Source organism: Lasioglossum baleicum, chromosome 6 (assembly GCF_051020765.1).
Source record: "Lasioglossum baleicum chromosome 6, iyLasBale1, whole genome shotgun sequence".
NCBI lineage: Eukaryota > Metazoa > Arthropoda > Insecta > Hymenoptera > Halictidae > Lasioglossum > Lasioglossum baleicum.
Genome location: NC_134934.1, coordinates 2,166,727 through 2,193,953, shown reverse-complemented (window position 1 = coordinate 2,193,953; position 27,227 = coordinate 2,166,727). Strand labels below are relative to the sequence as shown.

The window sequence follows — 27,227 nt, the reverse complement described above, 5'->3', positions numbered from 1 at the left end:
ATATAGTGATATGTGAAAGCATGTAGAAGAATTTTAGGATTTTCGTAATTTCCCGTGTCGAAAATTTTCAAGTTTGCGCCACCTTCGAAAAGATTGTATTGTATTTAAGTTCGTGTGTATTCACATAAATTAAATGGAAATTATTATTTCCTCCTTTTCCGAAGTCGGTTAAAAAGATGTTATTTTGTTAATGTTATTTTGCATATAAATCCACAGTCTAGTACTAAACTAGAAAGAAAATTTATCACGTAGAATGGTAGTATTCTCGGTTAGAAGAAATGTCTCGGGTTGAAACTGCTCCAAGTGCAAAGGGTTAATTTCTACATAGATGTGATACTACTAACATTTATGGAAAGGTGAACTCTCCAGGCTATCGAATAAATTGTTCGTGCGCGAACGGCTCAGTTTACAAAGAACTTCTTTCACCGATCTTTCCGCATTCTTCCAAGCAAGATTGAGCAGATCGAGTTGGAAAAATGCGGAACAGATGATGACGATCGATGAAATATCGTGAATTGGCATTTCGCAGCGGCACGACGTAATCGGAAATTCGTGGGGACTGAAAATTGATTTAGCGAACGGTCGGTTGCCGGTAGCCAGTTTGTTAACAAGAAAGCGAGCCAACTTGCCGAGGTATCATCGTGCCGCGGCGTTTCCCGCAAGTCACTCGACTATTCGCGCGATTATGAGGCACAGAGAGAGGAGACCTTGCAAGAACTCGCGCGCGCGGTTAGGTACCCGGGGCTGAATGAACGGCTCGCGGAACGGTCGACGTGACAAACAGGTTTCTCATTAACGCTGCAGTTTGACGAGAAGCCTTCGAAACTGCGCGACGCTAATTGCGAACTAAAGCGACACACGGCTACCAGCCACCGGGCACCGATACACTGGAAACAACTGGGAACGCGAGGGAGCGCACACAGTGTGTTGCATAGCTGAAATCAAGGATTTCTTCGGAGTTGATTCAGCAGCAATTTATGATCAGACGGATTTTATGCATTTATAGTAAGAATGAGTAGGTGAAATTGAAAGCAGCAGACGGATTAAAAGAATTTTAGAGCTGCAATGTATAAGTATCAGCTTAATAAAATGATTAAAAGAGAAATGAAATTTCTACATGGCCCCTGTTCGTTGTTATCAATAATTTTATTTTGCATAAAAATCCACAGTCTACTTACAATGTTAAGCAGGTATATTCTACATTCGTATGTGTTTTGTAATATTGTAACATCAAGTCGTTTCATCTTCATCTTCTACGAAGTTCCATTACTGCTTAACAGAAAACATGAAACAGCTTGATGAACATAAAACAGTTTTATTTTTCATCGAATACAAAAAAACTGTTCCCAAACAAAGAAGCCATAAATCCCGAGTAAACAGCGAACAGGGCGAAAACAATTGTGACTACTCTTCGAATAGACGCAGCAGCGGCCGTAGGAGGATCTGTGAATGATCAGAGATCTTTACAGCGGAAGGAAGTATTATTTTACCATGTCGAGAGACCGGCTCTCTCTCGAGTTTCCCTGAAAAGTGGATTAAATCTGTCAGAGCGGGTTGTAATCTGTTATCACTGGCGATGGTTCTCTGTCGCTGACGTAAATGCGTAGGTGCAACGAAGACGGTCCGAGGAACAAAGACAAGGCGCGGAGCCGGGGGATTGGAAAAAGAAATCAAACATTTCTGGTTATCCTCCTCGGGATGGGCCGTTCGACAAGAAAATAACTCCCCGGGACTTCGCCGCGCCGAGCCTCGAGCTTTTTCCTGTACCTACGCCGATTCCGATCGACGCTCATGGATTATGGCACCGAGGGAAATAGTAGCGAGAGAATTAAACGCTGCTAAGTGACCGTGTGTTATTCTGTTTGCGGCTGGAGCGTTGCCGTACTCGAAAAAAGCTCTGCCCGCCACGGGTCGCCGATAATCGCCGGCCCGCTTCCGTTAACACGTGATATTTTTCTCCGGCAGTTTAAACCGTCAGGAATTTGCTTCGCTACAGTCCCGGCTAGAAAGCCGACGGACGAAACCAGATTTAAATACTTTGCGCGAGAACCAACCCCTCTCTCTCTCTCTCTCTTTCTGCGTGTGGAAAAGAACAGAGAGTTATTTCAAGTTTGATTTGCACAGGAACATTTCTAAGTCTCCAATTGTTTCTTGGATTACTAAAAATAATGATCGAATTATATCCTCAAATAGAGTTGAACAACAAGGATGAGTTGCCAAAATAGGCCCCTCTCTCTGTTACTTATACTATTACTTATTACTAGACTGTAATAATTGCTATTCTACTCACTGGCATCTTTCGCAAAGAATAAATGCATAAAAATTCGAATCACACATAGAAAGTTCGATTGTTCAGCTTGGTATTTCACCTTCATAGAAAGTTCCACGAAGGTTCTCTAGCATTCTATAAAATTCAGAACAGAAGAATCTGCATCCGAAACCTATCTACCCCTGACTCCGCCATCCAGATGTCAAAACGTCAAAGCACCCCTTCGCTCGAATAATGCACCCTAAAATCGCACGTCTCACAATTGATCTGAAAATAGCAAGAATACAGGTAACGAGATATCGATAACATCAAGCTTCCCACCGATTCGCCAAACAGATCCTCGACTGTTCACACTGGCGCATGGCGAATCCACTGAGATCCAGGATCAATCGAAAGCATCATTCGCGAAGAAGCTTTCGCTAGGACGAATTTATTCGAGTCCGCCAACAATGAGGGTAACCGAAGACGGGGTAAATCACGTGGTACTCGACGCGGTACGTACCCGGCACGTAAAGATGTCCGGCGCTAAAGATGTCCGCGCGGCACACAATGACGATCATCGAGAAAATATCGAGTGTCCGTAACACTATACTTTCGAGCGGTTTAAATGCCAGTAGCATCGATGGGGGACAAGCGATGAGGGGAGGGCAGAGAGAAGAAAGATAGAAAGATTCCACTTGCCCCTAGGGGCGGGGAAGCCTCGTTGGACCACGCGCTTCTTTTCGCGCGCACCTCAATGCCTCGAGACATCAGATATATCCGGATCATCTAGTTCGCGGGAACTTTTCTACTATTCCCCGAATAGGCGTATCGTTTACAGAACACCCAGCTTCCGCGTTCTTTCTTTCAGCGTTCCTTTTCTTTTGTCGCTGCATTTATCCATTCGAAGTTAGTAAAGGGAACGTGTGAAGACACCTTGAAATGGAATGTGTCTCAGTATTTTGAGGAACAAAAATTTTCTTGCAGGATTATACGTTTATAGCGGGACGTTGATCCTAGATCAGGCGTAGTTACGAAAAACAGTTGGTTGCACTTGTTAATTCTAAACTTGATAATTTCGAACTAAAGACTACCAATGTATGAGTCCTAGCTAATTAAAATTATTAAACGAAAAATAAAATTTCTACTCGATCCCTGTTCATTGTAATCGCTGCGAACTACTTTTATTATAAAAGCAAGCTTATCATGTACAATGGAAATATTGAAGTTAGTCAATTTGGGAACGTGTGAAGGCACTGCGGAGTTCGGCACCCTCGGACACCTTGAAATCGGAGCATGTCGCTCGTGTCCCTGTGGGAACCGAGTAGGTGGATCGTTTCGCTCTCGAAAGGCGGCTCGCCGCTCCGCCTATCGAGGTTTCTCCGGTGGAGCTTTCTTCGGTTTCACGGTCGCACACGGTTATCGATCCTGTTCGGGAAGACATCGACGCGTCCCCCGACTCGTCAAGAGACCGTGTCGATGGTGTCAAGAGGTCGTATCTACTATGTTGTTGGGATCGGTGGAGGTTTGTCACTGGGCCGGCGCGCGCGCGCCTTTTTCCCACAGTGTGTTCCGTTCGTCAAATCTCTGGGAGACGGTCAAGTAGAAGAAGAAGGAGAAGAGCAAGACGAACAAGAAGAGTTCGGGCGGTTGTCTCCGTAGTCTGGTAGGGAAGGTCGAAAAAGGGGGAGAAATAAATAAAAAAGGAGATGACGAGAGCGTGTGCAGGGAGTGGGCACCGAGAGAAAGAAAGAGAGGAAGGGAAGAAGGAGGAACGAGGAGGAGAGCAGAGAAAACAAAACGGAATTGCGGCCTAGCTGCGGTGGATGATTTAGGGGGCGAGGGTCGCGGGTCGAGACCGGGCTCTGGAATGCTGGACCCTCTTCTCTCCTCCTCTCTCTCCTTTTCCAGCCTCTCTCTCTCTCTCTCTCTCTTCTTTCTCCGGGACCCTCCTCCCTCTTTTCCTCCGCGTTTGGAATCGCTGGCGGAGGAGGATAAAATGATAAGGGACAAGGATAACAGATAGAACATTTACATAGGTCGTTAGTGGCAGGCGCACGCAGGGACGATTTCACGTGTAGGTACCTCTCCTTCTCTCCTCGCTTCTTCTCTCGTCCTCTCTCCTGTGACTTTTGGCACTGTTTCTGACGATCGTGGGACCTTTCCCTGCCTCGATCCTCCATTGTGCTCTCGCACGGATCTCCACGCGACACATTTAACCAATCGTTTGCACCGATTTATCGGGGTCCCCTGGAAAACGGTGAAATTCAAGATGGCCTATGTGTTAGGTTCGCTGGTTGTCTGCGTACAAAAATTCGGGACGATTTATCGACTGGGTTCAGTGTATAGTGTTCATTTTTATAAAGCTCTGAAAAAACATACATACGACACAAAAGATTGAGATCCATGTAACTAGACTGTGTTAATAAGTCGATGATCAGTAGACTGCGCATTTTGTAACTTTTTTACTGAAATTGGTTAGTGGAATTTAAGAAATTTTCAAGACATCGATAAAAATATTGTACATAAAAATTTTTGGTATTTTTGTAAGAAACACAAGAATTGACAAACATGTTGACTGGGGAATTTATGCATTTATGACAAAAACGAGCAGATGCCATTTAAAGCAGTACACAGATTACAAGAATTTGAACAATAATATACAAAATTTGGCTCATTAAAATTATAATGGGTAGAATGAAACTACTATTTGGCTCCTGCTTGTTACAAGCGAAGCAAATAATTTTTGCTTGCTCGACTCTAGAGACGAGTGCATTAGGGCTGACGCATTACGACGACGGTCAATTCCACTAAAATTCCCGAGGCCACTGTGCAACAGTGTAGCGAGCATTACCTTCGAGGGCCACGGTGGAACAGGAATAATTCCCGGGGGACCGTTCGGGGCAGGAATACCACGAATATCGAGAAGGGCAGGAATCCGAGGAATGCCACGAATCTAGTTCGTAAAGAACACGCTTATCTAGATCGCGGCGGGGACGAATTATGGCCGGTGGCTGGATCAATTATGTAAGTAGTCGACGCCGGGCATAATTTGTCGTCCGGCGGGCTCGCCGTTTAATTAATTTCGCGACCGGATCGAACCGGGTCCCTATATCTGCAGAATCGAAGAAGAAACTCGAGCGCGGCTCCTTCTGTAAACGGGGCCTCTCGTCCCATGGGATCTCCTGGGAGAGAGAGGACTGACCTGAGGGTCTCGTCAAAAACCATAGGAATACCGGGACGTCAGAACTCTGCCCTGGCTCTCGGTATTCTAATTTAATTTCGTAACCCGACGCCCGTGTGGCTTTAGACAGAGAAATTATCAGGGACCGGCATTATAATTTTCTCGTACCGGATCCCGACACGAATCCTCGACGAAGGACTCGTCGTCGAAAAAGTTGCGCAACCTTCCCGAATCGATGGGGAGCCATAGAAGTTTTGGGAAATCTTCGGACCGTTTCGGAAGTCAAAGATCCGGAAAACACGGTGTCAAGCAGGGAGATTAGGATCGAGAGCGAGATCGTACACGTGTTTTGAACACCGGCGAGCGCGTTAGCGTTAGCGTTGCCAGGATTTATAGCACGCCGGCGTACAATGAGTAGAATGGGTTGTTAGCAAAGCGCAGGAATCAGTCGACGGGTGCGTATAGATGCCGCAGATTGCGTATTGTTCGCCGCTAATTAGGATGCCTCGCCCGGACGACCAAGTTACAGCTGGTTCGTGCGAAACTCGCGGGGGAATTGTGAAAGACACGAGCATGGGAGGCCATGCCGAGCGTCCTGGCCGAGTCCTGAGGGAAAGGAAGGCTCGTTCCTATTTTGCCAGATTTTTAATGTCCCACGCAATCGTTCCAATCTGTGCAGGACTATGCCCTGTCAAATTCATTTTTGATATAGTGCGCTAAACGGTCTGCGAACTGTAACAGGACTGTACAATCACAGCACGACTTCTCGATTATCCACACCTCCGATGTTTGAAGTCTTTATATCGAATTGCTGTTCTAATATTCGAACAGCCATGTTTCCCTGACGAGTTCGGATAACCGAGGTTCTACTGTAATCATAAATCTCAACATCTCAGTTTTCGATCTATTAAGTAATTGCTGTCATTTTTCCGCGGTGGTCTTAACGGTCTCGCGTGAGCAATAAACCCGAATTGTTATTGTTATTCCGGGGCGGTTAGTATATACAGGAAAATAAAGAACAACTTTCCATGCCCAGGATCACGGAAGCATCAATCATTCGGGATCGCAAAAACACTTAAAGACACTATCAGGAAGTTGGGGAGCGAAAAGTCTCGGTGAATAAAATCCCACCATGAAACGACGTGCAAGCACGCCAACCGCGTATCAACGATGGCGAGGCTCGTGTCGAATGGACGCGAATAAATGGAAAGCCTGTTGGGGGATGGTGTTGGGAAACTTCCGTGTTTCTTTTCCAATTAATCCGTAGCTCCTTGACTTGTTCACCTGTTCGGAACACTTTCCTTTCGGTTCGGGATTTTTAACTTCTGGCATCAATTGTAGAATCGACTTTTAGTTGTCAATATACCATAGATTGTCGCTAATTATTTTATTATTGATGCGACATTAAATTCAAGGAAAACAGAGCCTCCATTATTAAAGGGCCCGGATTGACGAAAGGCTGACAAAAGAGGGCAAAAGGGAGCAAAAGGGGTACAACGCGAAGGCGTGTACGGGGTGAGAAAGAAATGAATCGCGGCCATCCGCGTTATATTTACGAAGAATCCCGGCCTCTAATGGTTTCGATGCGGTCGGACGCGCGCGAGCGGGTACCTGTCCGGCTGCGGTGCAGTTGTGCACGCGTTCACCAGCTATCCTTCATGCGTTCTCGCGTGTTCAGGCTTGCGTCGATGCACGCACACTGCCCTATCATTGCGGAGGCAGGGGGTGGCGAAGGCCAGGCCGCGCACACGGCCGTGAGTTATGCCTCGCGCGAGATGTCAAATTGCTCGCCATATCGTAAAATATACAACTCCTCGCGCTGTGGGAAACATTATGTTCTCCCCCACCACGCGGCGGGCCCCATCGTCCCCTCCCCCTCCACTGCAGCCGACGATTGGACCCCTTTTTTGGGGCCCGTGCCTCTCACCCTCAACGACCGCGATTCGCCCCGAGGTTTTTTCTTCTGTTTGCGTTGGTGTCAGGACGTTGAGAAAGTTAGCACCGCGATTTTGGTATGTGTTTGTTCGTGGGTTCAATAACTTTTTATCCTAAACTACGGGTATAATACTAATTCTTCGCTTCAAAATCTTGTGCTCAATCGACACAATAGAAAATAGAACAGTAGTAACAATCTTACAACGATCATGCAGTGTGCCTTCCTATAATAAAGGAATCAAAAGAGGATTAATGTGGAAGAGAGGAATTCTACACGTGAATAAATAAGAACAGATCGTTTCCGAGCGCCAACAAGCGAGATCCAGCGAGAAAATCCATGACCGTTCCAATTAACACTCGGTACACACAAGAATAATTGCTTCCGGATGATTATCGGATCCATTGGACTCCGGATAGGCTGGTATCTCTCGCTCCGGGGCGAGTTTGTATCGTCGGCCGATGGAACGCCATTCGAGCCCGATTACATCTTAATTAAAAGGCTAAAGGATACCGGTTGCGAGTCGCGAGGACGATTAGAACGAGGATCGATCGACAGACGAGTGTCGAGGCGAGTCTGCTTAATAGCTAGTAGGATAACGCGCTGCGTAGCGAGTCTTAGACCTGGAACGCGATCTGATTTAGCAATCTTTTCGCCACGCCCTGTGTCTAATCGCTAGAGCTGGTCGGGGCCTGTTCACTAATAAGCCGAAAACTGGCCCACACACGAAAACGAGCCGGAGTGCCACGTCAATCTGGGGTGGAGGGCTCTCCTCCGGACTTTCTCGCGATCGAAGGTACGAGAGAAAGAGAGAAAAGGAGAGCTGGGAGAACGTCGACAGTCCGTCGACAATCCTCCAGGCCGGCCTGACTGCGTCGAAACCGTCGAATCATCCGCCGTCAATAAATACCGATCGATCTTGCGCCAGCATCTATTAATGACTAAACGTCGGCTAACCAAATTAACCGTGACTAAAGTGCGTTTAATTCGGCGCTACGGCTCGCTGGCTGCATTGTTTCGAATAGATCAGGCACATTCATCACGTTGCTTTACTTTCGCAGTAAAATCGTAAAACGATTTTAACCTCTTGTATATAGGATTACACATTTTAGCATCTCACTATTACTTTTCAGTAATCTCTGAATACAAAATGTTTTATCAAGTATAAGGCTAATGGAATTTCTTGCTAAACGTAACTCAGTGAAACAGCATTTTATCCAGCAATAATAAATTGCTGAAGCACGCACGTCGGATGAAGCTGACAGCAAAGTACCTAAAAGTAAAGGATCGACAGGAATAAACACCAAAATGCAATTGAAAAAATCGCCGAAGGACTGAAATTCCAGCGACGACGCCAGCGTGAAAGATCCGCGCGTCTTGTATCTCTCGGACGAGGCGGTAAGCATGATTTAAAACGATTCTGAATTATCGCCCACCCGGGCATCGTGGTCTGTTGCCATCGTGCCAGGCAGCAGGTCCCGGTCACTGTCTTCCGTCTCTTAAGAAGGTTTAATCCTGTCGGACGTGTAAGCGTCGCGTCGAAGAAAGGAACGTTCGCATCGCTTGCCGGGGAATGTTCGATAAAGCGTCGTGCCGAGGGCTGCGCGATGTATCTTCCCCTACCCTTCTGCTCTCGTTAGGCCCCTCCCCTCGACGGTCTTTACACACGGTGAAGTACCCGCGAGAAGCTTTCCCCGTCGCTTAATCCCGGCCGCACGTAAATCACGAACTTCCTTCTTGACGGCTGCGAGGTTACTCGTTCCCCGGGGAATCGGAGGAAAGTTTGCCGAGTGGCTCTCGGGTCTTCGGGGTGCGAACTTTTTCGCGAGTATCGACTCCCTCGACCTCGAAATTCCTCAACGGAGGAGGAGGAGACACTTTGTCCACCGCAAGCAGGGTTGCCGGACGGTGTGTAAATGTGTATATGTCGCTAAATGCTTCAGCCCTCTGCCACTAACTGTGGATCTAATGCACTAAAACCGCTGTAACATTCTCTTCATACCGAGAGTCGCAAGAGAGGAATCTGATGGTAGAGAGGGAGCGTACAGACTTTCTGTGGCAACCGTGGACCTGAGGAGGTGATACAATATCGGAACCCCAGTTAACGCTTTCCACTGTTTACGTTGTCGTCAATGACGCGTTACGTTTGGGCTGCGCCGTTACTCGGTTGGAGACCGATAGGGATAGCGTGACGACTAATCGGATGCGTCAGATCGGTAGGCAGTGGTGGGGGATGCGCAAATTGGTCGAAGCACGAGGTTACCGTGGACAGAGTTTGGGTGGATCGGTGTCCGCGGTTCGTGTGAAAATTCAGCGGCGACAGGAGTCTGAGAAGCGAGACAGCGGCGACACGAGGCCCGCAACGTAACACAAAGAGGGCAGCAACACACAAGGCCCTTGTAAACGAAGGCTGTCGAGGGCCCGAGAGCGACAGAAGAGCGCCTAAGTAGCCGTGTACTCGCGCGCGGTGTGCGCCGACACTCGAAACACAATTCGTTCCGGTTCTCAAAACCTGAAATGCTAATCTGCGGACGTTTTCTTTGACCGATTACTCCCCCTTATCCTCTCGCTCTTATTCGCCTTGCTCGCTCTCTCTCTCTCTCTCTCTCTCTCTTCCTCTTTCTCTCTTTCTCTGCATCCTCCAACCAGTGAAAAGTCCACGTTTTCGCCGACACGAATCGAAAACGAAAAGTTCCTTTCGGAAAAATCCTCGAGCCGGACAATGGACGGCCTAACAAGCGAGCCTATCTTCCTCTGGCTGGTGTCCTGCTCGCTAGCTCTTCTGCCGTTTAGCACCGGTGCACAAAGATGCGACAAAGCGGCCGCAACCCTCTTTCGTTTCTCTTCAAGTTTGATGGAGAGAAGAGGAGAGTGAGAAAGAGAGAGAGGGGAGATCTGGGTCCGGCGAAATCTGTTTGCTGTTTTCTCTGTGGCCCGTGCAAAAGTTGACGAGACTTTCAGTGGCCCTTGAATGGGGGATAAGGGCGCGGCGCGGCACCTAATACTCTCTGCCCCTGAATAAGGCCTTCGAGAGCCCTCGAGAACGTTGCTCCTCGGCGCTCCTCTCTGCTTCACTCCGCTTTTGCTCCGACTCCGTTCTGCTTTGCTTGCCCGGCGCTGTTTGTGTACCTGCGCGTCGAGGGGCACGCTTCGATATTGGCGTTCGACTCGCTCACAAACCGTTTACCATCGGATCCACGGTTAGATGAATCCATCCGATACGAGGGACACGCAAGGGTGTCGGACGGGGCCAGCATGGCCGCAGATATTCGGACGCCATTCTCTGACGAGTGGCCACAAGGGATCGATACGTGTGCTCGACGACAAACTTCTCGGTTTCCATCCCGCGAGAAACTCTTTCTTCTTCTTCGTCTTCTTCTTCTTCTCCTTCCTCTGGACTGGCGGAGGGAAGAGGGTGACCACGGTGCCCCTTGCGCCGCGGGGACATTCAATTATGGTAGATCGGTGCAAAGATACCCGGCGCCGTGACAACTATATACGCGCGGGTCAGTGTCCAAAAAAATGCCACCTTCCACGAATAAATAACGAGCGACTTTGCATACGGGGAGACCCTCAGGGCCGTACCGGTAGCGAGCACGACAAGTAACGCTTTTTCTCTTCAACCTCTATCTTCAATTTCAATTTAGGATGAGAAGGTAATACAGTTAGGGGATAAGCAGTAACTCTTTTTACGTTTGATCAGTTTCATTTATATAGATTAAAATGTGGGAAACATTTATTTCGACCATTAAAGTATTCCTTATGATAAGAATGAAGAAATTAATGACCGAAGTATGAGCCTTGAGAGTTCCCGTACGCCCCGAAACAAGATTGCGATGAGTTTCCGGGAAGCTAAGTTCGTTAATGCCACAGGGCTGGTGGCATTCTCCATTGACCCGAAATTCCGATCGAAGTATCAATTTCCGTGCAATCATCTCGGATCCCCGAGGACCGAAACGACGAAGACCCGAAGTTCCCCCCTTCGGAGGGTTTTCTGTTTTCACGCGGCCGAAACGGGAGGAGGACTCTGGTACCCCGACCCTGGTAACTCTAGATGGGCAGCGGCATACCGTGCCCATGGCGCCCCTATCTTTTATGCCGGCAGTTTCTGAAAATCTCCGAGTTTGATCTGACTCGGCGCTGCTGGTGGAACCGAGACGGAGAACAGAGCTTCGAAGAACGATAGAGAAAGAGGAACAGCTGGAAAGGGAAGATTAGTTGCCAGCGACAGCAGCAACCGCAGCAGCAACACGTGTGCTCCGTGGCCGGAGTTTACATAAACACGTATAAACGTCGTGTAAACCGACGTGCCAGAGAGAGACGGCTATGGAGGAAAGAGAGAGAAAGGGAGAGGCTCTCTGGACGAGTCCTGGGCGAGAGAGTGGCCGCAACGGTAGCATCCCGACTCGGATAACGGGCAAGGATATACGACTCTAAACTGCACCTACGTGCAGGACACTGGGCTACCGAATTTTTGAGAATCAAGATACCTTCGCGATTTTTCGGAACAACCGACTGGATGGACGACGACGTGGAGCACTAGGAGACTGCATTGAGCGATTGCTTTTTTGCAGAGGGGTTATATACCATTGTTCTACAAGCTTTTCAATCCTTAATTAACGATCCAACATCAGTGACGTTGTTCTCAACAAAAACTTACTTAGAACCTTCAGGAAGAAGGAAGTGGAACTATCACGAGGAACAGTCGTCAGAAACGAACCTCGCCTTATGTCAAAGACAGAGTTGACTTTCCACCAACCCGATAAACCGAAAGTTCCCAACGTGCATCCTCCGTCGTGATCGATCCTTCGCCGTTCGAGAGTTACCGCGCCCTTCGAGGTAGTTACACGGGGAACATCTCGCCGGTATCTCGATGGGATCGAGATCCAGATCCTAGCGCGATTTTCCAAAGGCTTTCATAGATCGATCGAACAAAAGGATCCGCCCCGATCTCGCCGTGGTTTCGTTCGTGCCATCCTTTTGTCTTATCTCGACAAGATCCCGTGGATCCCGTCTGACTTTCCAATGGAGATCGAGGATATATCATCGCGAGAGGCTGGTACGTGGCCAGGATACCGCGCAGCATCGTATAGAATGGAACGAGACGAACCGATGGGAGGAACGGACAAACACTCGAATTACCACGGGAAAGGAAACATCTGCCGATGGCGCTCTCCCTTTCGGAGCCAACATGGCAGAATGATCGGCGCATCAACCGGTAGTTACGTTTACCCACGGATTTGCGGTTCTTTTTTTCTTTCCCTTCTGCCGGGGCGGTGGTTGTTGCTTTTTCCCCTGCTTCCTCGACTTTTTCCTCAGCGAGTTTTCCGCCACCATGGGACTTTCGTCTCCTCGTTTTGAAAGCCATCGCTGCGGAAGCGTTTCCAGCCCCGATCATCCTTGATTCCGAGGCTTTGTCCGGCGCAGGTTCACGCGGTTTTGCCAGACACTCGTGTAAACTTTCGTCTGACCCGTCCATTCTGTATACTTTCCACGGAATTTTCTGGCCAGTGAAAATAGCAGCAGAGGCGAAAATAATTCACGGGATGAATTCCTCCGACTACGCTACTGGGAAGTCCGACTTGCAATAAATAACCGCGGTGTTTTACTTTTTCTTGTTCAGTACTCTGAATTCTTACTTTGTTACCGGATTTCTATGCGAAAAATTGTCTCCCTTAGTTGCGAGGTGCAGGAGCTGCATACACGTTGACTTCGTTTCACAATGAGTTTAATCAGTCGACACTAATACAATAGCATTTTTTACTGTATTTTCAGTCTGGTTATTGCATGCAAGTTGTTTAACAAAGTACAAATACACAGAACTTTCAATTCTACGAACTAACCTCTGCACTTCAGATGAACATCAAGGATAGATAGAATGTATTTTCTCTTTTAATAAATTCTAATACCTTGACAGTTTTGTATTTCACCAGATCGCTTTTGCAAATGCATAAAATCCGCACTACATTGATAGACGTGAGGGTGCCGAGATGAGATAAAATTAATTGATCGGTAAGAATCGTTAAAAATCGTCCTTGAAAATTGAAGTCACGATTCTCCAGGTACCCAGAAGAGTATACTTACAGAAGTGTCTACAGAATGTATACAGTGTGCAGAGTGTAGGTAAGGCGAGCGGGATAGTGCGATTACAAAAGGCGAAAGAGTCGTGACGCAATGAATTGCGCGTAGCAGACACTTCCATTTTCGGGCAGGCGATGATTATCCAATCACGATCTGCCGGCCGCCGGGGCCCGATTCTAATTCCCGAGGGGCCCGCACAGCGTCCGATGTGCTCGTGCAGCTTTCATTAAATCGCGACGTTCACGTTTCGATCCCACTTTTATCCCGCTACGGAAAGCTCATCGATCATAACCGGCGATTGTCCGATCTCACGAGAGACCCCTCTCTCTCTCTTTCCCTCTATCAGCGTCTGGATCTCGACTTTTGCCACTCGGGGACAAAAATCACGTCGGAGGCGGACGCTGAGAGGGAAAGAGAGAAAGAAGTGAAAGAGAAGAAGAGAGAGAGAGAGAGGGCACGGTGCAATCAATTTACAAAACGCGAGCCTCCCGAGGGTCTTTATCTAGATCCAATATCTCGGAGTCCTAATCCGTGCAAAGATCGATCTGCGGCAACATTTTCGGATCTTATCGCGCTACAGGCCGGGAGCGACGCCGAAGATCGACTCGGGGATGATTTCTCGGTTTTCACTAATGTCGATCGTGTAACAAGAAAATTATCCACACGAAAGCACCTACATAATAGGGGGCCTGGTTCAGAGAGGGGACAAGGGTACAAGAACATCCATTAGAAAGGTGGGGGTATTTCCCTTTTCGAAATCAATGAGAAAATCAACATGAGGATGATTTTCTCCTGTTTCACAACTATCGAACGCACAATAAGAAAGCGATCCACGTGGGAGGCCTACGAGGTAGAAGGGGTCAGAGTTAGTTGAGAGTGGAGGCAAGGATGACTGTGTGCAAGAAAATTCACCATAAAATTAGGGGTGGTTCAGTTTTCCAGAAACAGGAATGACTTCTTGGTTTCAACCAATATCAAACGTATAACAAGAAAATCATCCACACAAGGGTTCTGCTACAATAGAGGGGATAGACCTTATTCAAAGAGGGTGCAGAGGAAACCTCCCCATAAGAATGGGGAAATCGACGCCAGGATCGACGCAGGAATGATTTCTTGGTTTTCACTAATGCCAAACGTATAACAAGAAAATTATCCAGACGAGAACTCGACGATAATAGAGGGGGCAGGGGTATCTTCGTGGAAAAAAGCTGGTGGGCAGAGTGGGGGCAGCTCGGTTTTCTGGTACGGTTCGCAACAATGTCCGATGGTCCGGGACCTGGTGTCCTGCTCGAGTATAATGGTCGCGAAAAATCATCTATTATCCTTCGACCGAGGAAACCGGGGAGAGCGAGCCTTCGGGGCCGGCACAATGGCGAACGCCCATATATCACTCCGGAGATTTTCGGAAAACTGCGGCTCAATGAGTCTCCTACTAAGGGGCATTCAAGGAAAGATGGAATTCTAGATTGCTTTTATGCTGCAGCTCTCTTCAAGATGCGAACCGTGGCGCGGCCTGTTCGCGCCGCTCCTCGAGGCCACGCTCCGACGGAAGCGGGTATCGATAATAAATCTTCCGCGGGTGTACATTGTATGAGGACCCCGGCGCGAATTTCCTTCAAACGCGCGTTTCGCTCACCGGCTCTTCCTCCGGGAGATGATCTGGAGGAGGATCTATTAATTCGAGCAACGGAGAACACCGACTGTTTCGATGATTGTCTTGTTGGGAATCAACACTTGCCGCCGGGGCCATTGTTGCGCGAACAATGCCTTATTACCGTGCCGCTCGCGGCAAATGAGAGCCAATCGTCTCCCTTAAGCCGCACGTAATTAATTGAGACGTTGATGGCGAGCTTGGACTGCGCGAGCTGCTCTTGCTCGGAAGCTCTCGAATTGTGCATCTTATTCTACGTGCATATCGTTATTAGACAACACGAGACAATAATATCTTCTGCATTGTTACTTTGATTCATTGAGGACATTTATGAAAGACGTTAATTTCCATCGAGTCTTATAATAAGTTGTTTAAAATTATTCACATTTTTTATTTCTTCAGGACACTTATGAAGAATATTAACTTGTATTAAATCTTATTTAAACTTATTTGAAAATCGTTTCCTGAATTTTCTCATTTTCGATATTCGTTTCGGGGTTGATCATGCATTTCCGTTTTTTTTTTTGCATGTTATGGAATACCGATACAAACGCACGCGTACGCGCGCATGTGCTTTCTCTCTCTTTCTGCTCTCTGTCTCTCTCTGTTCGATCCCGGCCGTAGCCAAAACGATTATAATAACTATTTTATCCGGCGCGGATCTGGGCCATTGTGCCTCCCCATTCTGAAAGTCATAACACGGTGCCTACACTGCCCTTCGGGAACTGCTCTTCGGAGCTCCCTTTCTCGCTGCACCACGCTGCAACCCGGTGCACCATGAATCTCGAGTTTATATACGCGTCCGTGGTTCTCCCCTTGTGTGCGCTCTCGCGGTTCCCGTCCCTTCACCAACACAACCTCGTCCAGTGAAACACGCACGCGCAACTGTGTTTCGAATTTGTATGAACGTATTGTGTCGGGAATCTTTGAAATAAGATGACGCGGCCGGAATTGTTGTCATTGGTCAAGATCGGAGCTAATAAGAAAATTAGGTGGATTAGAGACTGGAGAATAACCGATTCGCGCTACCCCTCCTGTTTTGTTAAGCTGATTTTCCCTTGTTCGGCTGTTTCCCTCTATAATTATCCTCCTTTAGTTAAATCTTCGATTTGAAATATTTGTTTGTTCTGTGCAATTTTTCTTGCTCCAGATTCATTATTCTTCCGAGGCATCTGTGAAGTATTTTCCAGTGCTATTTCGACTAGTCCTTTCATTCTTGTTTGAGTAATATACAGGGTGTCCAATTTGAAGTGAACCACTCGAATATCTTTAGAATCATTAATGGTATTGAAAAATGTTTCATAATTCTATGTTAATGGTTTTTCTGTGGATGGTTAAATAGTTGGCATATCAAGGTCACTTTCAATATTTTCGAAGGAATCATGCATTTTTTAATACATCAATTGATGTAGTTCATATGTTGAAGAACCATTAAATTTAGGTGATATTTTAAGAAACTGCCAGAAAATTCTGCAGGAATCCTTCAGCCGGGTTGGAAGTTCTACGGAGTGGAGTCTCCCTCGGTGAAGAATCCCGCAGGTAAAGGAGAGATAGACGGGTAAAGAGAGAAGGCTCTCGGTTCGTGAGTGTATCAAGCGTGTATCGAGGTGCGTCTTCCTATAGGGTTCCGGGGGCACGCACACGCGTGCGTTCTTCCTCGCACACGCGCGTCGGGGGCAATATTTCACGGCATATTGTTGCCATCTGCACACGCAACCCCGACGCAGCGCACGACACACAGGACACAGAGGACGCAGGACGTAGGAGAGACGTGAGGCTTTTATTTATCTGCTATTTATTTGCCAACGTGCTCGCTACCGAAGAGACGGTCCCCGTGGCGGGCTCACGACCCTGCCGGGGACAGATTTGAAAAGTTATTAATCGTCCCGTTTTCGGTCGAAGGAGACCGAACCGCGCGCCAGATATACTCTATGTGTGTGCGAGAGTGTGTCGCCTTTGTGCCGGCACCGGATAACCAGGCGTCGTTGGCACCTCGCTATTCGAATCCTTGTGCGAAATTGGCTGCAGCGGGGAGGGTTCGCCAACGAGAAGATGCGAATCGGTGGGTGGAGACGTTTCACGAAGGATCCGATCCCGAGAACCTGAGGGACATCCCTCCGAACTACAGAAACACTTAAGCTGCATGTTGTTGATATTAGTTCATAAAACCTGTATTAATGCTATCGGCGCACTGGTTTGATCATATTTTGAATTATACCGTTTGATCTACATTTTAATAGGAATAATTTTCTGTTACTTATCTTTGCTATTGACGAATTTGTGTTGGACCAGTTTTTTTGTAATAGTACCGTTTGATCTACATTTATTAAAATTCCTATTATGGAATAATGTTGATATTAGTATTTGTAAATCTTTATTCAATCTCCCGAGTTCATAAATTTCTAGCGAATGAACAGAGGTGCCACAATAATTAGTAGACCGCGGATCTTGATGCATTTAAGACACCTACAAGTTTACCAAATAGAAGGAAACATTTATGGCGTTTGTTAAGAGTTTTATGGTTTACAGAAATGAGGTGTATGGAACCCTATCTGTGTGAGTAAAGATGCTACGATTTCCTACTTTAGTAACGAAAAGTTAAAATTAATTTCGTTCCACAGCAGAAAAGCTCCGCTAAGGAGAATGCATATTCGTGCAAAGTTCGCTATTCGAACAAAAGCGTGCACTAGCTCAGTCTGAGCAGGTATCGGAGTTCTGTCAAAGGTTGAAGCCGTGCCTAATTTTCAAGGAAAGTGGCTAATGAAACTTGCTCACTGCAAATTGTCCAGTAGCGAAAGCTCTTCGGTCTGGTAGCCAACGAGAGAATTTGAAGCATAGTCATGTGAAACGTCAGATAAGCAGGCGCGACACCGGCGCGCGGTAACCGCTATCTTTCCAGGTTCATAAATATTTAAGACGCCTTCTTACGACGGCGCGGTGCCATAAGCGCCCGCAGTCCACGTCCGAGCGATTTAAATATAATCTGTGTCGCGGTGATACGTCACGGGAACATGGCAATGTTATCGCGCTTTTCACACGTGAGATGAATAACGACGTCGGGCCTCGGTACCGGACTGGCCCGATCGCGAAAACTTACCACGCTTCATTGTCGTTATTCGCGTCGACGTCGACTTTTCCACGGCGCAGTACCCGGCCGATCGCATTAATAAACCAGCTTACGAGCCGGAAAAAAATAACTCGCTCCAGATACGCCTAACGGCCGTCGGTCACAGAAAAGAAAAATCAACGAGCGTGCACCTTTTGAAACGGTTTCCTCGTCGACTTAAGTGGATTGAGACGCTTTAACGCCTTGGCTGCCAGCCCCCGCTGCTTAAAGAATACCGTGAAATCATTGTACAGAGTTCACTTACGCCAACCACCATTTATATTGGACAAGGCTCGGTGGACGGAACCTAATCACTAGACACTAAGGTATTCCAAATAACCGGAATCCACTGTCATTTATTCGATGAATTATTAATAGGGTGAAGTGACCAAATATGAACTACTTTTTGTTGATGTCATTTTTGGTTATTTTAGAATGTTCTTTTTCGACCAAAAAATTACCAGTTGGAGATGCATTCTTCCCTATAAGATTCTGGGGTCAAGTTTGTCCAAAAATTAATACAGTTTGGGAAAAATATTTTTTTGTGGTGCGTCATTTGCAGGTTACAGCTAAAGGGGGTCTTAATATGGTACACCTTGAATCCATAATATGACACCTAGTGCCATATTCGGCACCCACGCCAAGAATGTCAATACATAGCTACATCCATATTAGGGAACCCTGGGTAGTGCCATATTGGGAACTTCACGTGGACTGATAATACTAGCTACTGACAAAGAGAAAATGAATTTCAGCCCAACCCAACAGTTGGCAAACATTAATATACATAAACTGAAACTACAGATATGTTCAAACATTTCAAAATCACTTACCTTCCCCGAAAAAAATACAATCGAAAATCTAACCACAAAAATATTCGACACGTGGAGACACAACTGGCGGAGGATCGATACTAAAATCTATAGATATGGTGCGATTACACTGCACACTGTTGAGTAAACATGGTAAACTATTGTTTGGGGATTTTCTCACTAGAGTGCGACCTCTCCTTTACAAGATAGTTTAGAAGATAGTACAAGGTAGTTCATAATAGGCGACTATACCATATTTGGGCACTTTACCCTACAAAAGTAATCCCTTGATTCTTAACATGTAATAATATTCTGATCCAGAGTAGATTTATCAATCGTCAACGACTCTCGCGAAAGATTAAGAATCGAATAAAATAATTTTTCTTGGAGAGACACTTACGACAAATCAGGCGCGCCCAGTGCTCGAAGTGGCAGCCTCCGGGGAAAGGAAACAATGTAGCAGCGAGATCCCGAGGGTGGTAAAACCTCGTCTCTCGAACATACAGATCCCATTCCATCTGGTCCTCGTTTTTACGTTCCGCTAACGCGGATCTCGTATCCGAGCCGCGAACTGCTCCCTTTTTCTTTTGGTCGCGGACGAGGGTGGATAGCAGGAACCAGACTGAGAAAGAGAACGAGAACGGCGAGAGAAGAAGAAGATAGAGAGGCAGAAGGGCGAAGTTGGCCACCATTTTCCCCATAAAAAATCCGCCAAGTTTGCGCTTCCTGCTTCTCGCGTCTCCGCACTTCTCGGCAAGAGAGCCAGTAGGAAGTCCCGGAAAAGGGTGTCTAGAGAGAAAGAGAGAGAGAGAGAGAGAGAGAGTGAGTGAGGGGTGGGGAGGTGTGAGCCGACGGTAAAATATATTCCAGTCAACTTCCGGTGGAAATAAATAAGAGTCACGCCACACGGTCTCGTTGCGCCCCGACGACGGCGGCCATTCGTGTGCAGGGGAGCTTATCTCTCGATATCTCTGCTCCTCGCCCTAGGCGAAGAGGAGCCACGAGGAGAGTGAGATAGAGGAGACGGGGAGAGTCCCGGAGAAAATGTTCCACCGGTGCTCATCAAGATATATCCGGGAATCACGATGAAACGGTCCGCGATACGATGTAATCGCGTTCGAGGGCCCATTGTAATAGCCGCCGCGGGTCCTTTTTCCACCGGCCTGCCCGAGGAAAATATTTTTCCGGCCTTTCCACGCCACGCAATCGCCGCTTTCGCGATAATTACACGCTGCGAAACGCAGAAAGCATCCGGCAGGAAGCGGCCCGAACGCTCCTACGCATTCGCAACCACGCACGGTGGTCCGGAACATCAAGTTCACCCTCCCCACATTAAAAAAATCTTCTCATGGCGACGTTTATTCAATTTATGTATCGAAATGTCCATCGTAAGAACCATTTTGGAGGTACCATTTTTTAGAAAATTGCTCCTCTTCTTTCTGATGACCTGACAAGCCCGCTTAATATTTTCCATCCCTTGATTTTCTTAAATTAAGAACGTACGTCAATGTTAAAAAACACATGTTTTTTTTAAATTAATGCTCGATTAACGATTTTTATTAAAGATCGAAAAATTTGTTTGGTTTTCTGCGGTACTTGGTTCTAAATAAATGGTAACCTCACATTCGATTAAACAAATTAATAACGGATAATTTGCGTCACGGAATTCTGGACCATTATGTGACGCGTCATAGCGTACCGAGGCAGTCCACGCTGTTTCTGCGCCGATAACAGGCTTCGTCGTGTCTCGCGTATTGTTTGTTTTGCTCGGCGAGAGAGAGGGCATAGATCAACGTCCACGTTTTCATCGTATCGGTCTCCAGCCGATACAGGGGGAGTACCGTTTTCAATTATCGCTGTGTAACGCGCGTGTAATTGCACGTCTCAATTACAACGCCATTAATTCACGTCCCGGGTTTTTCCCTTTTTCTTTCTGCAGGAGAGAAGCCGTTCAAGTGCGAGTACTCCGGCTGCGAGAGGCGGTTCGCGAACAGCAGCGACCGCAAGAAGCACAGTCACGTCCACACGTCCGACAAGCCGTACAATTGCCGGGTTTCCGGGTGCGACAAGTCCTACACCCACCCCAGCTCGTTGCGCAAGCATATGAAGGTACGTCGAACCATACGATCAGCAGCTGCTTCGAACAATTCCCGTATCTCCCGGTTCCCTCACTCGTTATCCTATCGACAACCCTACACGTTGTACTCGGGATCCATGAGACAGACCAGGGGAAACGTTTTGGAGGCTTCAACAGCTTCTTCCCTACTTTTTAATTGCTCATAAGTTCATTTTATCTTTCTAGACAGTCTCCACATCGATTATGCAAGCCCATCCTGAAACTTTTATTTTTAAGGTTTTCACTTTAGTTCAGTTTATGTATAGTTTTAGAAATGTTCTCCTCGTTGTCCAATTTCTTATCCTGTCTACCGATTGCTGGCTGAAGCAAGGTAGAAGTACAATCTTAAGAGAACTTGATAGAAGAGAAAAGAAAAAAGAGAAAAGAAGATAGCTAATATAATAGCGAAAATCGCGTGCTCCGATTCTATCACTGTATTCACGTAATTTGGCTTATTTCGCTCCGACCAATCAGAACTGCAACTGTATCATTTTTTACGCTTAGTTTGAGACAGTAACTGGCACGCGTACTATAGCTGGGAAAGTGTCGGTTGTTTTCGTTCGAGCACAAAAGTGTGCACAACCTACGAACACTTGCCCACCGCTTCAATTATGTTGATTACTTCAACGCCCAGGGCAGACTTACCTCAACGGAATGGCAGTAATTTTCCTCGTTCACGCGACCCATTCTTTCCACCCCTTCGGGCTGAAATTATCCCGCTTCTTTCCATAGCATCGTACATCGAACGTATCGAGGTGTGTCGTTTCCACGTTTCGTTTCATGCTAGGCGAGACGCTAGTAGACACGAGAGAAAAAAGAGGGATTGAAAGATGGTCGATCAGAGAGGGAGTTCGAGAGAGAGAGGCAGGAGAAAAAGGCTTGTGGGAAGAGAGGACGTCCAGGGATAGTATCCTGGCGCAAGGTTCATGCACGAACGGCCACGGAATCTTAATAGGAAATTATCTGTGGCACACCGAGCGGACGGGAGGGGCTAGGGGGTGGCAGAACCGTCCAAAAGCCAACTCCCGAGATACGTGCGCGATAGGTTCTTCGGATAGGAGCCGGCTCCTCGGTTCTCCACGCTTTTCGCCGGGGCCCCGTGATTCGCGGAAGGCAGTCGTCGAGATTTGCTCACTGAATTATGAACGAAGAGGACTCCGGCCACGGGGAACCGAGACGGGAAACGACAAGGAGCCTTGATCCACACCCCTCCCTCAGACCCCCCTCTCACTCTCGACTATCTTCCTCTCTTCGTGATCCCTGGCGACTTCGGCTCAGCCAACGCGGCGACGACGACGCGATCCTTTTTGCTCGCGATGCCTGATCGATCTCCGATGCGATAACTTACAACGATCAAACACTACAGTGTTTTCGGCCATGAGACCCGTGATCACCGTGGATCATTCCGCGCGAGGTATTGGTTCGCTTGGAAAGGGAGGATAAGACCGGAAAGATCTACGGAGGTTAGCTCCTCTTCTGCTTCGATGTTCTCGAGGGCGTAGAAAGTGTTAATAGGACATAGAAATATTGTTAAAGCGAGGGGTTAATGATGTGGCCTGTCAAAAATCTGGTGTCGACGGAACGTCGTCGATGAGACCTGTCTAGATGATTAAAGTGGGACCCCTTTTTCTAACAATCTCCGTAATTCCTACATAATTAAGCAAATTCCCGTCACCCCAGCAACCCCAAACTCCTCCCTTCGAAGCTTCCAACAGTATCAACCCCAAGCAGTTCGCAAGAGGGTAGGCAACGAAAATCTAACGTTAGGCTCCGCCTCTTGTTTCCAGGTGCACGGCATGACCCTGGGCGAGGGCAAGATTGGAGGGGGCTACGAGAGCGAGGGTGAAGAGAGCAGCAGTAGCGGGGGTAGCCTGTCTGTGACCGGACACACGGAGTCTCCTCAACCACCACCGGCCGTCCCAACGTCGTCAGCAACGAACCCTGCGTCGAGTCATCCGTCGACCCGGGGGCCCGAGCTGACGGAATGGTACGTCTGTCAGCCGCCGACGGTCGGGCCCCAACACAGTCCTCTGCCAGGCCCGCCGCCTCCACATCATTTGGGCCCGCACCACTTCAACCCTCTGATGCACCATCAAGCAACCGCCTACTAGTTCCCACCCCAGGATCATCATGGACTGTTCACGCTGCGTCCACCGATCTCCATGGAAGTCCGCGTTGCCTCAAGCCGGACGAACGACTGTGATCTACAGGACCCGGGGACAATCGACCTCGATGACGCTCGCTACCAACCTCAAGGCTATCAGCGACCAATCTCGGAAGATGGTCGAGTGTCTCGTTCCGATGCGATGCAGGAAAGAGGTTAACGACGAGAACGTCATTAGAGGGTCAACAGATTCGAGGAGCATGCTAGAAGAACCTGAAGAACTTTGCTACTTCTTTTCGAACTCGTTTAGCGGACTGCAGGAACGTTGACTCGTTGCGAATCATGAGACACGGAGGCTGAAGCGTTCGGGGCTGTGAGTAGGGATTCACTTTGAAACCGTTCGATAAAGGTTTACTTCGAGTCTTTTCGCGAATGGTTGTGTTGTAGTTCAAGCAACCTTTCAACTCTCATCCGTCAGAATTAATTATTTGCGAATTCATTGATTTTTTAGCATTACTTGACATCATATTGATGTTTTTACCATTATTTGACATCATATTGATTTTTTTACCATTATTTGAGGACGAATCAAGCAGTACAAATGAAGGATGGATAAGGGTTAAAAGTTTTTGGTAGTGTCTTCAGGGTATAGTTTGCTGGTTAAACCGATCTCCCTTACAATTGCAGCACTAGAGGTCTTTTGAGAATTAATGGCTAACCCTCGTCCGTCTATCGTGTCTACAAGTTTTTCCTCGAACCGTTTCAAAGTTCCCGAACAGTTGCGCACAAGTTTTATAGTGCTCGCAGCTCTGAGGATAGGGAGAGCCGTTTAGAGAATAGGAAGAGTGCTCGCGACCAAAGGTAGCTCGCGCTACGTTAGTATTTATTGTCACGTTTCACGTTCGAATTTCGTTTGAACGGGCGAATGAAGAAGAGACGGGTTTTTATCGCTGACAGCTCGAACGGGAACGGATGCATCACGGCGATAGCATAAATACATCGAGTTTCGGGACACGGGAGAAACCAAATAAGAAAGTTAGTTACCTCGGATCGAGGCGGCGCTGCGGATTGCGACTGTAAATACAATTAACCTAAATCACCGGCCGGCTGTTTGCGAGCGTTCCGGAGGTGTCACGCGCGTTCTCGATCGCGGAAAAATTGTGTTTGTCGGGGATCGTTACGGATTAACCGGGGCGGTCTCTCTCGTTCGATATGGCGGCGGTATCGTGCCTCGGTTTATCGAATCTCGGGAAGCGAAACGGGACCGGCAGCACGAGGACACGACTTCGTAATTGTTCCTGCGCCACCGACCAATCCACCGTTTGTATAACACTGTCGGTAAACAGTGAATTTGAAGCGGACTACCAAGCTATAGGTCTTGGAAGATTACATCTCTTTGTTCATGTAACATTGGTTTTTATTGAATCGATAGATGGAAGTCTGAATTTTCACCGATGTTAAATAAATATTAATTCAAAGTTGGATAGATATTTCAGCAGTTGCTTTAAGGATTGATACTCTTTCGATTCTGCAATCCTTAAATATATTGTCCAGGTAAGTTATGCACTTTATCGATTCATGTAACATTCATTTCTATTGAATCCATAGAAGAAGATCTAAATTTTCACTGACATTAAACAAATATTAATTTAAAATCGCGGAAATACTTCAGCAGTTGCTTTAAGGATTGATGCTCTTTTGGTAATGCAAGCCTTAAATGAACTGTCCAGCTAGGTTTATAAAAGTGCTACACCTCTATCGATTCGTATAATACTGATTTTTATCGGATAAATGAAAATCGAAATTTAAATATATTAACCCTCGTCCATCCTTCAATTTCCTGAATTAATTTGTGGAATCTAATATAATGATACGATGGAAAAATAAACAATTTGTTTTGTACATCTTATTCTTCGTCGGAAGCGGTGATATGAATTGACATAAAGAATGGACGAGGGTTGAACAAATATTTATTTAACACCAACAGAGAGAGAGAGTCCTTCTTAAGAGTTGATACTCTTTGGGCAGCCCCCCCTTTTAGAGAGAGCCTCGCGAAAATGTATCTGTGAACCCCATTTTCTGAAAAATTTTTCTAAAAACGTGCTGCTTTCCGGAAAATGGGGTGAACATGCTAGAAGGATCGTCCGAAGTTTTTGATTTGGAAAAAGAGTTTTAGTTTACTCGGCAGTGCGAACGAAGTATAAGATGGCCGCTAGAAGGTCAACGCGGAAAATTCGAAGTTAGGAACGTCGAAGCGTCATTGTAAATATAAATATTAATAGGCGAAGTTGTGCGATACGACGAGTAGGGTTGCGAGGGGACGTCGCTCGAGAGACGTCCGCGTTGTAAGATATGTACTACGGATTTGTTCTGATGTGTGATATCCTGTAAATAGCAAGAATAAAAAGAAATGGAAGATGGGAGAAAGAGATAGAGAGGTGGGGAGAGAGAAAGCGAGATCGATAGGTAGGGAGCGAACACGGCGATTCTAACATTATTGTAACAATTATTATTTTTTGTTGTGTATATGCTTAGGTTGCCGGAGGAGCGAGAGCTCCCGATCCACGACCATGCCTGTATCATATTATAATATTTGTTTTGCAAAAAAGATCGGAAATATATTGACGATGCGGTATATTAGAGAAACTGTGACTGATTTATTTGACGCGTCGACCACCTATTCCTGTTGTTCTCGGTGCCGGGACAAAAAAACCGGGGATTTAATTACGAGGACTATTCGTCGGGATTTTAAGATTCGTATTTTATGCCAGCAGTCGTCGTCCTCTCTTGGACTTTTTCTCTGTTTGACTCTCTGTTCGCTGGTTTTCTTTTCTTTTTTTTTCTCTTTATTCTTGTCTGCTTTTTGTTCTCGTCTCTCCTCTTTTTTCCTTTTCTCGGGAGGGCGCGCTGGGTGGAACGATTCATAAATATACGGTTTTAATGTCGTATAATTGATTATTGAAAAGCTGGCTTCGCGAACGATGACAATGCTACACGCGAAGGACCTCCACGGACCTCGTGGACGACCTTTTTCGTACCCGCGGAGGCGGTGGATACTTTATACTTGTATTGTCACGGAATTTATGAACGATCGAGATAATAAAATGCGACGAGGAATCCGCCCGGGCCGCAGTTTCGGGTGAATATCGACCGACTAAGCGTCTGCCGTGATCTCGGCCCCGAGATTACGTCGTATCAATAAATAATAACTTTAACGTGTGGAAATTAACGTTCGTTTTAGTGCGCGCCGCGTATACCTGACTTTACGAGAAAGAGAGACAGCTGGATGATGTTAGAGCTTCGTCCACGAGATTCCTAACGATCACTGACCATGCTCGCGCTGCTCCATACATAATGTACATACAGGTGAGATCTCTTACTGTGTTCGTACACCTCGGAATCAGCCGTCGTATTAAACACGTGTTACATAAACCACCGAGCTGACAGCAACTTTGCACGGTACTAAACAGTCGAAACGATTTTCATAGTTGCGACAAATTTTACATCTACTTACATGTTCACAGCTTTATAGACTGCTCCTTTCTTTTTTCGTCAATTAATCCAATCTACAGTAGAACCTCGGTAGTATGCCAGCGGCACACTTTTTATTCACTGTTCCAGACGTCATTTTAAAGGCGAGACTCCGATCTTCAAATCCACGGTGGTTCCATTAGTGGACAAAATTTTTTAACGTCTGTACGAATGTTTGAGTTTGCAGAACTTTCACATTTATTGATTCTTTAATTTTACACTACAGTATATACAATAGAAAACCTCACTCGTTGCAACTTCGATTACGGAATCCACGTCGATTGCATAAAGCAATTAGCAATTAAATCTTATTAGTTCCATTAGATTGCATAACATTAAACAATCCTGAAAAATTACCTCAAAAATAGATTCTATTAAAAATGAAGGGCCTATAAACGAGAACCATGGCTCCTAAAAAGAGTACATCCCAAAGGAGGTCCGTGCTCGCGAATAGGGGGAGC

At 46.8% G+C, this 27,227-nt stretch overlaps 1 protein-coding gene across 1 annotated transcript in view; it reads left to right on the top strand.

The window, feature by feature from the left end:
• Positions 1-23,250, top strand: part of LOC143210100 (uncharacterized) — a 36,120-nt gene extending 12,870 nt beyond the window's left edge. The window contains exons 2-3 of the mRNA XM_076426624.1: positions 20,955-21,124; positions 22,919-23,250. Of these exons, the coding sequence (XP_076282739.1) occupies positions 20,955-21,124; positions 22,919-23,242 (494 nt within the window). The 3' untranslated portion in view covers positions 23,243-23,250. The remainder of the gene's footprint in view (positions 1-20,954; positions 21,125-22,918) is intronic.
• Positions 23,251-27,227: the final 3,977 nt, after the last annotated feature.